Below are 12,584 nucleotides of genomic sequence, written 5' to 3'. Positions count from 1 at the left end.
TCCTTGTAGGCTATTCATTTTCCCATAGACTCCATTTTTCAAACAAGTTGTCAGAGTTCTGTTTCTGTACGGAAGCTACTTTCTCAAGCAGCATTGCATATGGGGAACTTTACTTCTTGCTGCTTTAATGGACAAGAGTTTAATAGACAGTGACATCAATATGACAATTCTTTTAAAATACTTTTCTTGCCTTCAAAATTATTGACTTACCACTGTGCATGTTTATATTATAGACAGGACAATAGACTAGTAGCTGTGTGCTGGTTATATGTAACCTCTTATCAGACCTGCAGAAACAAATAGGGTATTTTCATGGAAATGTCAGCTTTGATATATCTCAATAAACACAGACATTTGCAGCTGGCTATTTGCAAATATAGGTACATAATTAGATAAATTATCAGAACCCTGTTCTTGATAAATCTTGCATCTCTAGATAAGTGTGGTAGGAATAAGAGTTTTAAAAGCTAATAAATGTCCTTAATAATTATTGCAATTAACTGTACTGCCCTTATGCCAACTCAAGTTTAAAATAGTACATAATTAGGAAAGTTTCTTTTTGTATATATTTTTTGTATAATACTTAGACAATAATAAAAAACTATTGCTGAAATGAAAGGTGTGTATATCTTTAAACTAATAGTATAATCAAAAATATGCATGATTTTTAATAGCTGTACTTCATTCAACAGTAAGGGTGTTGTATTAAAATGTGTAAATGACAAGTTTTTGAGGTACATGGCTCACCAAGAGTATTTTCAAAGAATAGTTTCAGACTTCCTTTAACACGTTTTGTCACTGCTAGAATATGTAGCATTTTCAGTAAGTTAATATGATTTAACAGCATATGTGGTTTTCCATCATGAGATTCCTTTGTCTTTTGGTTCAATGATTTACACTTAAGAAATAGCAAAACACTTTACTCCAGGTGAAGTATTCAAGAAAAATATGAGAAAGTTTCCTTAGAAGTAGTGTTATTTGAAACACAAGGAAAAATTCTATATATGAGTCCCACATGTCATAAGATACCTTCAAATATAATTGGTAAATAAAAAAATAATCTTAATAAACCAGTCACTCTCAGAGTTGCAGCCCATTATCTCTGTTCCTTTCTTCTTGAAAGCAAGTTTTAGTCTACATACAGAATGCTATTTATTGTTCTTTCACAATAAATAGAATGTATGTCCCCTTCATTGCTTCCCAGCTATCACTCAGTGAAAATTTGCCAAATTCATGCATAGGCAGTGTTAATCAGTAATACTTTATTATACAAAATAAGCTCGATCCCTCTGTTCCTCTGGGCAAAGATATGAAACAGCCACGTTGCTTTAGATTTCTATCTGTATTTGAGTGTGTGTGATGTGCTCTAGTAAAAGTACCCAAAGTAACAGAGATGTGGTTAAATAACATATTTTAAATATTTATAAAATCAAATTATTTTCAAATCATCAAAGGATGATCTATATCCTGATAAAGGAGAGATGGTTTCAAGGTATTATTGATTTTGATAAGAAATTACATGCCTGCTGGCAGTAGTATTATTTGCTAGTAAAAAAAAAAGAATAAAGTTGCTTCATATATTTTATGTGGTGCAGTATAATAGCACATCAATCCTGTGGGAATTCTATAATATTTTTTCTTATTAACTTCTAATTAAGCCTGAGTGATTTTTAGAAGAGATAAACTGCCACATTTTTCAGTATCGTCTTTCCTTCTTGGTAGAGAATATCAGGTCTAAATCCTACTAATTTAGCCAGGAAAGATCCTGCAGTTTCGTTCAGGGTAACTAATATTTAGTTGGATTTATTCCTCTTATAGACATCATTTGGAAGGAAGAAGAGCTAAACAATTTGTACAGCAAATACATAAAAATGTTTCAGAAATGAAGAAACTAACATTTGAGATTTATACAGTTTGACATCAGGTAAAAAACATGAAGATGTAAGTGAGGTTTTTTTATTTGCACAAGGACCCTGTTTGTTATCCCCCTCCAAAATTGTAGACATGCTATTTCCAGCCTAAATTCTTAACCTCATCACTTTATGTGGTCTGCATAAGAACGGGAAGAGGCCTGTCTCTAGGAGGTGCATATAAATTGAGCCCTTTTATTTACAAATTTGATAAACTGATGCTTATAGTGATGGAGTGGATCTCCCGAAATGGAGGGCACTGGACTGAGCAGGAGGGGTCAGCACTTCGGGGCTTTATCTCAGCCTAGAGGCATCCAACTGTGCTGGCGGCTTGTGGTGGTGGGAGATGGAATGCTGCTGTAGGGTTGTGCCATGTGAACACAGAAGGAAAACGTGAAAAACCATTGAGTTACCAGGATTCAGAAGGTGTTTGGTTAAGTCCACACACAAAATACTTCCTAAGTTAGGAGTCTGAAAACATCCCTCCTCTAGCCTTAGAGATCTAGAGGATCTAGAGGCCAGATGGAAATAGATCTAGAGGGTTTCTAGACTGTGAATTTGAAATCTGAACAGTGAATTTGAAATGTGTCTATATATGTTTCATTGTCCCTCACCCTTTCTTGGTAGAGAATGTTGTGTATAATGATTTCTTTTAAAGTGTAAGTAGCAGAAGAACACTTTTACTATGACAAATTCCTATCTCTAACACAATTTGATGACATTATTCCATCATTGCTGTTGTATCAACAAACCAACAGCATCCTGTGGTATCACCTATGTCCAAGACAGTGGTCAGACTAGGTACAGCACCACTGTAATCACCTGAGAACTGAAGCAGAAATGACACATAGCCTCGGGCACAACCTAAAACTCGGATCAGCTGCAGGAAAACATTGCCAATAGCAAGTTGAGTAAGAAGCTTACAAATTTGTTCCCAGTAATGTTTCTTGTGCAGTAAACAGTTCCTATTTAAGGTCTCTCATCTCTTTGCATTTTATCTCATCTCATGAGATTTTTATTGTAGAATTTTATAATTAAATAACAGTGAAGATAAAAATGCAGGTATTTTGATTTTATTTATAGCTCTGAAAGCATGCTTTACAATTTATCATTCAGTCCAGGAATTCAGTTATCTTAAAAGGAAAATAAATTTTTCAATGACAAGTAGCAGTTACAACTAAAAACTCTGCATTTACCACCAATAAATCTAATCTGCATGCATTAAAGAGGACAATTTTGCTGACACTTTTTTATTACTTGGTTCCATAGTAATATTTCATCTGTTTCAGTGTATGCATGTAATCAAAATAAAGAAGTAATTGAGATATCTCTGTTTTCTGACATGGTACCTGGCATTCTTAAAGATTGCTGCCATGACACATTTATGTACTGTAAATTATAATAATTTTTTTTTGGTATCATAAATAATATTTAATTTGTTACCCAGAAGCACAAGACATTCTGTAGACATTTTACAGAAGAATGGCAGGTTGCTTTATTAATGCGCATGGTGAAAGGAGAATCAGGGGTTTGGTTTTGAAAAGTGACTCACCTGCTTCTAAAAAAAAAGGTTTCGCATGTCCATCAAGGAAAAGGTAGAAGGCAATTCCCTGCAAGTAAGCAATAGCTATCAGAATGCATTAGGCAGGACTAACTCATGCACTACCTTCATACCCTTGACCTTCCAGACACATTTGTAGGTAACGTTGATTCTTCTGACAGCAGACACAAATCCTCACAGTTCTGTGGGCAGATAATTCAGTTCTGTATTGAAACTATATTTCCCATAGCATCAAGTCAATCATTTCTGTAAGACAGAAATTTTGAGTTATACAGCAGTACAATGCATGCTATAGCCTACACTTTGCAAAATATAGCCATGATCTTAGAATGCTCATACCAAGATAAGTTTCTTCTGTATGGCAGTTGGAGAATGGTCTAATCTGAGCCTAATCATCAGTGTCAGGCAGCAATAAGGCAGCAGCTTCAAATAAACTGCCAGTTGAACACTCTGAAAGGGGTTTTTTGGATCCAAACTTTCAAGACCTAGATGTAAAAGAGATAAGTAAGTATATTGTGAGACAAAACAAGAACACATAGAAGAAACAGCTTCCTAAAGCACTTCATTTGTTTGTTTGTTTCCAAAAACATCTACTGGAAATTTGCTGTGAGAATACATATAAGTTGAATTTGTAGCTTTTATGTGAGTCCTCTTTTTGAATATATATTGATGCTAAACTGGATTTATGGGATTACCAGTGCGTTTCACTTTCTTCTCAGATATTCGTAATATTAGAAAGGTTACATAAGTGTTTGTTTGCCATCATCTCATTCTACATTTTCAGTACAAGCCCTTTCAGTCTGGGTGCAAGCACAATAAAAAAAAAGTAATAAAATGCAGATTTTGTAAAATACATAAAGTGTTATATCCTGGCCATAGTCCAAGAAAAATTGCAGGCTTTATATAGAGCTATGCATTCTGTCAGCATATATGTTGTTCTGTGACACAGTTTAGGCAGAAAAGAAGCAAAAAAACAAAACAAAAAAAAAAAAAAAAAAAAAAAAAAAAAAAAAAAAAAAACATGGGAGAACTTGCCGAGATTTGCACTGTCACCTTTGTGCTACCAGCTTTGCCCATTGTTTGCCTGGCCTTCATCTATAATTGGAAGCAGATGTTGGGTAACTCAATGGCATCTCAATTCTCTTACCTGTGTGCTGGTGCCCTGTTCCTTTGCCCCATCCACATGCTGCGAGAATAGGGCAGCGTGGCTTGGGGTCCAGTTCTATCATCTATGTCCCTGGCATGAAACTGTCTCCATGGGAAAATGGGATTATAAGGTGTGGCTTCAGTTCAAAAGACCTCAGAAGTATCCAAGGAAATGGCAAACGCTGAAAGAGGGGAAGGGAAAATATACAGGAAATTTCTTCATGTATGAGTAGAATAATTTTGGAAGTAGGTGTTTGAACAAACTCATCTTCCTTCTTTTAAAAGCTGTAAAAATTTACTGCTGTCCAGAGATAAGCCTTTTCTCTCCTTGCTTCTGTCAGGGAGGCTGCATCCATGGCAGTGTTGAAAAACCAGTGTCCTGTTACCTCAATATTTTCTTTTCACCTATGAAGCTCAATGTCTTCTGTATGTTACCGATAAAATGTTCTGTCTCTTACCACTAGAAGGTGAGGATGTTGACAACCAACTTTGGGAATCTGTGTCCTGAGACAAAGACTGCAAAAAAGCAGGAAGGGTTAAGGGATACCACTTTCCTCACAACACTCTAAAGAAGCACCCCCAAAGTCTTGTGACACCAACCATATTTGGTTCTCAAAAATTCCAAAATAGGCTCTGTTATTTCAGTTGTTTGGCTGGGAACTTAGCTAGTAGACAGCATAACTCAGGAATGATATGGATCTGTTCCTGGATTATTCAAGACACTGAACAGAAGAAGGTATCTGAAGGTTCTTGGAGACCTGGAACTGCATGCTTGTCTCCCTTTCTTGTCCAGCAAATGTTTGTATGAGATCTGTGTCTAACCAGGCAAGGATTTGAGGACTGTACCAATTAGGCTTAGAGGAGTTTTTCTCAGATAAAAAAATTTCACTAATTCAAATGATTCATCATCACTAAATGCTTTGGGGTTTGCATGCAGTATTTTTCTCTCTCCCAGTTTCAGCAGTACATTGGAGAGATTGTCACAAAATTATTTTCCCAATGTCCCCAGAAAAAGGACTGAAAACCTGGCAGTTTAATGCAAACATTTCCAGATCACTGGATCCCCCTCACTGTCAAAGATGATCAGATAGAGACTGACTGTGACCATGAGGCTCAGTGAGTGTGTGGTGCTGAGCCTGCTCTCCAAGAACTTTCCCTTAGGTGAAGTCTTTCCTGCAAATAAAAGATAGTCAGGGTGGTTGCATGATTTTTCTTGGTTGTAGTTTCACACTGTGTTAGCTCCAACTTGACATTATGCATGTTTGACCGATGCCAGGGATTTCATTATGTTAAATTTGGGAAGTGGATAGGCTGAAGCTGAAGTTGAATGGGAGGATGTTGTGTTGTGTGTGGGAATTACGCCTTGTGGAGTCCACATTTTGGTGGACTGGCAGATACAGAGCTCTCATATTGCATCGATGGGAAAGTCAACTCAGAAAGGATTGGGAGGTTTTGAGTCTTCTTAAAAATGTTTCAACTAATCACCAAGTTGCCCTGAGACCAAAAGAAGGTGAACAGAACTGAAGAAATTAATTATTCAGAATACCTTGACAGACATAGTCTTTCACTACAGCAGAGAGGGAAATTTGGCATTTGAAGAGCATTTTATAACTGTTTTTTGTTTGGTCTTAGAAAAATGCTCTAACACCTTTAGAAAAAGAAATTACCTTAAGAGTTCAGAGTTCTACTAAGTATTCTACTAAAAAGCAGTAAAGAACATTTCAGCTATTATATATGAAGTTTTTGTAAATTGCATTTTTCTTTCAAGAGGGCTCACTAGAAATATACTGCCTTGAAAATTTGTTAGCTCCACCTCCTATCCTCAAATTTGAGGATGGAAGATGCAGTCCTAATAGTGTAACCCGTTTTAAAAGTTTATAAATTGAGGCAAAGAAATTATTGTGGGACTTTATGCTAATAACTCATGTTTCAACACAAACATATTGTGATAAACCTTGTCAGTCAGAAAGTATTAATTTAACTTCACACTAAAAAGTTGTGAAGTTACATCAATATTTTCTGACTGATATTTTTTTTTTTTTCAATATCAACATGAATGGATTTCTTTCTGTTTTCTCAGAGCTAGAGGCAGAGGAGTGGTGCAAGCATCTTTGCATGGAATGTCTAGGGGCCAGGCTCAATGACATAAGTCTTGGGGAACCAGATTTGCTTGCTGCTGGAGTCCAGAGAGAACAAAATGGTAAGTAACTTTTTATTTACTCCTAGGTCCATTCTTAGATAATATCCCGTTTCATCTTTGCTTGTGCTTGTTGTTGTGAGGACTTTTGCTAGTAGCTGGAAGCACATCCTTAGTAACTAAACATTTGGATGTGCTTTTGAAGCTCTAGCCTATTTTTTTTTTTTTTACAAATAAAGATTATTAAATTCCATGCCAAATAATACATATAGAGTGACTTTGTGTCTTAATTGTGTTCAGATTTCCCTGTCATGGGAAATGATGGCCATGACCCTTCTGTTTCTGGAAATGATGGCTTCTGTGCAGAGGAATAAAGCAGCAGCTGTTGTTTTGCAGCCTTTTAAGGACAGTGATGAACATACCAACAGCAATATGAACTACAAAACACATATTTGCTTTAAAATCCTACTCCTCTTGAATATTGAAGTCAGGATCATCTAAATGCTGTCAAATATGGGTGAAAAGGGCAGTGACAGATGTTAGTCAGCACTAAGCCTGAGTTGTAAGTCTTCATCTAAAGGCTATTTGGATTAGACACATGCACAGGAAGAATGCTAGTGGATGGAATAGGCAATAACAAAAGAAAATCTGTGATTACCCTGTCATTTAATTCCTATTAATGAACACGAGGGCAACACAAAATGTGCTCATTTAGTCCTCCCTAAATTACAGCTCTCAATGATTATTACTGTCTTGATGCTTTTATAAGATCCAATAGCTTTCAACAAAGTAATAACACACCCTGCCTCAATGGTCATAAAATATCAAGCCAGCTATCATTATAAACAAAATTACGTAATTAAATTATAGAATGTATGGCACTGTATTTATTATATTATTTCTCTGAACCTAATAGCACACAGCATGAAATATACAGAAATCTTTAAGGAATTCTGTTCAAAAAGCAGACATGTTGAAATGGGATTTAAAAGAAGTTCAAATGTTCATAAAGTTGTTTACCTGCTATGAGACACAGAATTCAATTTGTAGTCTCAAACTACTTAACAAAGGGAGAGCTCCTAATGTTGTAGGAAAGTGATAATGATCAGACAGCACTCAAAGCACCCCATCTGCTATATGTTCATAGGCTATAGGTATAAAACTCATCTGCATGCTACTGAAGAGAGAACTGTGTGAACAGGTGGAGGTCTTTCACAAATGTGAAAGGAAATAAACCTCGTCAAAAAGCCTGGGATGTGAAAAGAAAAGTAGTTTGAAATTTGTCAAGCTCTTTCTCCAGTGAATTCATGTACTCTCCAGCAGCTTTTGGACATAGATGCCAAATATTACATTTTATCATGTTCTTGAAAGAGATCCAGTTATATAAACATGATCTCCAGGAGGCATATTTTAGTTCTGTTGTATGAACTAGTCTTGATTCAACTGCCTTAGTCTAGAAATTAATTGCAGTGTTACCAACCAGCATATATGACCATAATTAGCACCTTTATTGTTCTAAGTAAATAAACGAAAGGAAACAAAGAGGCAAAGCATGTATTTGTTGTACAAATCACATGAATAATAATGCATGGAGGGTATCATTAGCTGCATTCTTTTAAAACAAGTGACTGAATACATATAATCCAATATTTGACGAGAATGCTCTGCTAAATCATTAGTTACAGTATCTCAAACAAGTAATTCTGATACCTATCCTCATCCTTCCCTCATCCCCTTGATGCACAACTTTGCATTTTAATAAGCATGTTTGAAATTCAAAGTTGTCTTGTTCAGAGGCAAAACAAATTCTGTTGTGGATGTCTTTTAATCAACTTAGAAGGAGGAAAAAGTGCAGAGATTCTTACTATAGGTATGAAATTTGACATTTTGTCCATTTATCTGTGCTGTAAGAACCTGCAGTTGCACTCAAATTCCTGTAGCAGATTTCTTCAGTTGAGTGGAACCATGCCTTCAGTTTACACTGGTTATCTTATCCTGCAAACCTGGCAGTGTCATTCCCCACGTGACAGTGTTATTGAGAAGGTGACTAGTTCCAGGGTGGAATCATTTGTTGATTTGGGTGACATTATTTCAGATTTTTAGTTTATTTCCTTGCATTTTGCCCATATGCAGGTTTTACACACACATGCTATCAAAAACAGTAGTTCAAAAGATACCTCAAAAACTTTTGAAAGTGTACTGAACTTTTGCTTATAAATATTCTTGTTGAGCTTTTGTTGCCCTGAAACTGAAAGGTCAAAGTTAATTTTACAACTGAAAATTCATGGACAGTGGCTATGTGTATGAAATGTCTAAAATCTTTCTCTTTGTGAAAATAGCATCTGTGTCACTCTCTGGGTAATTTTTATTTTTTTGTGTTACATAAAAGCTGAATACCAGAGTACTACCTTTGTACTACCTTTCATTTCTTTAAAACATATTGCAAGTGTGTCAACTTCATAGAATTTCTCTTGAGTTAGTTCTCTTGAGTTAGTCAATTTATTGAAACTGAGATGTGAGAATACAGTTTGTAAAACATGTAACAGAGTCTCACAGCCTCAGCATATAGTTTTATGCAAGTTCTGTTGCCTGACCTATACAAAGGCTTTCTTTCACGTCACTGAACAAAAGATTTCTTATTGTTTGAGCAAGACCATAGAGTCTAAAAAATATTATAGTGCTAATGGGTTTTCAGTTTTGGATGTTTATTTTTTTTCACTTTTAAAGGCTAAAAGACACTGAATAGTGGTGTCATACTGTTCAGATCTCTATGATATAACAGGTGTTAATACATTAATCCCAAAAGAACAGGTGTATTAAGCATTAATTGCATCCCATTCCCCTGAGGTTTCTTCAAATAGTTACTTTTCACTAAAGATTTTCTGAAAAGTGTAAAATTTGGTAAAGATACTTCTTCGGACTAGAAAAGCTAACCTAATAAGGTGGGTTTTTTTTCATTAACTGCTTTACCTTTTCCAAAAGATAATACTTTTAATATGCAGTGTTCTTCATGTGTTCAACTACTTCTCCATTCTTGTTCTTAAAGGACATTTTAATGCTGTAAGGGTGTTCACCAAACATATCAGATAAATAAATTGGCTGTCTCTCAAAAAAATCCCCAACTTTCTGATGTGTAGATTTGTAGTTTCTGGTGTGACCACCAAAGCCACTACCCTCAGTTTGAAACATTTGAAATAATTTCTCATAATTGCTATTGTTTATGCCCTGGGGCCACTAAAATTGCTACCTGCTACTTCTATTTTTATACACAAAAAATTAAATTTCAGAAAATACTTGGTAAAGAAAATCTGCACGGTTTCTCACATTTGTTTAACACATTTTTTTAGTATTTCTGAGCCTGTTTATCCCCCCAGTCTCGCACTTATGGTCCTTCTGAGATGAGCTTTAGATTTGAGAAGGGAAGACACTTGATTCTCTGTGGCAGGAATGGAACAACATGGTTTGCAAACAAAATTGCTCCAACGGCTGGCAAAACTCTTGTTTGGTGTGCAAAGGCCGTACAATCACAAGGCAGACCTGTCACATGACAATAGAAATCTAAGGTACCTGAAAGAGGCATTCTTTTATAGCTCTGGTTGGTCAGTACGTGCCAGTGGGGTCTGTTTCAGCATATTTGAGATGTTGTTTGAGCCTCCAGCACCGAGCAGTTCTGCAGTGGTGGCAGCAAAATGAGGCAAACTGTAGAGCTGCCCTGCTTCTAGCAGAGGGCTCTGCTGCTGTGTCTTGTAGGAAGGATAGAGAAGACATCTAAGCTACTCTTATGCGAAGCACATCAGTAACAGGAAGCTTCTCACTGGATTTCAGCTCCATTATTGCTTTCCAGAAGTATTACCACAACTCTTGCTGTGCAAACTCTGCTGCAGAAAATGACTATTAGGTGGTTTTCTTTAGAAATTTAAGGCTCACAACTAATGGCTGCTTAACTTGGAATGATGCACAAATTCCAATTAAATTGAGATGTGAAATGAAGCTTCTGTTGCTCTCCAGCCATTTTTCCTTCTCTCCTGCAAATCTAAGTGATTTGTTGGTGTACCTCAGCCCTATAGCAGCAACCTTGTTTCTGTTCAAATTTCTTTTCACACTGAACATGGTCTCTAGCATTTAGTAACTTCCCTTTAGATTATTTGCTGAAAAATTAAAATACAGTATGAAAGCAAAAGCAGTAGAGGCCTCACTTCAGAATCCTATTCAGGTAATTTATTTAATATAATGGCAGTGAAGCTTTATATGCAATGATAAGAAAAGTAATAATACACAGTTATAACTCCATAAAAGAAAATCTGGACTAAGCTGGATTTGATTACACTGTTGACAAGTCTTCTAAGCAATATGCTGTGATTCTTTCATGCACATTTCATAATCCTTAGGATTCTCAAGCTGCTGCTAGAAGTTGTGAAAGTAGAGTGTTGACTTCATTTGGAAGAACTGGAAGCTTCCTTTCCAGCTCTCAATGCATTTGGAAGCATTTGCAATACACCCCAAAATGTAATGACAAAAACAAATTTTGGGGTTTTGGGGTTCTTTTTTAATTTATATTATCCCAGGTGATGTCATATCTAGAATTTCTCCATCTCACAAAGGATAGTATGTCCAATGTGTCACTATTTTCATTCTTTATAAAAGGAAGCAATTTGAAAGATGTCATCCAAATGGACAATATACAATAACAGACTATATTTAATGTGAAAAAGAAATCAGAATATTCAAGATAATATTGGTTAAAAAGGCATTATATGTAGACTATTAATAAATTCAATTTTTAGGAGCAGGTGCATCTCTTTGGGGAAGATTCTATTTCTATCAGTTTTAAATACTAAATAATAGCACTAAAATAGTTGAATACTTGTACTAAATAATTTTCTATTAAATGTTTCTTGTACTAAAACATTTTCTATTAAACTCTACTTGTAAACTTGATGTAAAACTTGAAGAAAATGGGCAAATGTTAAAATGCAAATTTCTAAACTGAAGAAAAGGCCAGATCCATCCTTTGCTGCTATATCTTATTTACTCCTAACTCAGTCCTGTGATATCAATATGAGGCTTTTTAATTATGTGTTTTGAGGCTTTAATTTAAAAAAAAAAAATTACTCCATGATAAATCTAATTTTTATTTTCAAAGTCTGGAAAATTTTGAAAGATAATTGAATTTTTGCTTTTCTCCCTGCCTAATATTTAAATTAGTATTTAATAAAATTACTTTCTTTGTAAGGTTTTTGTTCTTTCATTGGTCTTCCACAGGAGCAGCAGTCTTGCTTCCTGGATTTTAATTGCAAGAAACTCATTAATTCTTGTTAGTAAAAATGTAGCTTTTCATAGTGAACAACGTCCTTGAATCCTCAGAAGAGGATTATGAGGCATTTCTTTGTGCTACATATTGAGATTACAAACGACAGCCAAAGCATAGAGACTTTGCAATTACATTCACAGAGCTGACTTGTTTTAGGGCATTTTCTAGGGTCTGTAGGATATCTATAATTTAATACATAAAAGCACTCTGCATGGTTTTTTATTCATCTTCTGTTATCTGTAATCCATTTTTATACAATAGGTTTGTTTGTTGGTTGTTTGTTTTTGTTTTTTTTTTTTTAAATCAGTGAAACACAGACAATTTTATTCAGAAAAGGAAGGTGTTTACAGTTTTAATGTTAATCCAGTGAGACTTCAGATTCTTCTACTACTTACCACTGAAACAATTTGAAGTATTTACCTACCTTTATATTTTTATTGAGATGCTTACATTTTTAATGAATGCAAAGCAGAATATTCATAAGCAAAGGAAAAAAAAATTCTTCCGAAATCCTGGTTC

The 12,584-nt window shown here is 35.2% G+C and overlaps 1 protein-coding gene across 1 annotated transcript in view; it reads left to right on the top strand.

Moving 5' to 3' along the window:
- DOK6 (docking protein 6) overlaps positions 1-12,584 on the top strand; it is a 239,760-nt gene that overhangs the window by 137,322 nt on the left and 89,854 nt on the right. The window contains exon 4 of the mRNA XM_041472901.1: positions 6,698-6,817. Coding sequence (XP_041328835.1) covers positions 6,698-6,817 — 120 coding nt within the window. The remainder of the gene's footprint in view (positions 1-6,697; positions 6,818-12,584) is intronic.

This window comes from Pyrgilauda ruficollis, unplaced genomic scaffold, assembly GCF_017590135.1.
Source record: "Pyrgilauda ruficollis isolate IOZ18807 unplaced genomic scaffold, ASM1759013v1 scaffold109, whole genome shotgun sequence".
NCBI lineage: Eukaryota > Metazoa > Chordata > Aves > Passeriformes > Passeridae > Pyrgilauda > Pyrgilauda ruficollis.
Note: the sequence above shows the minus strand (reverse complement) of the source record. Positions and strands in the feature narration are given on the sequence as shown.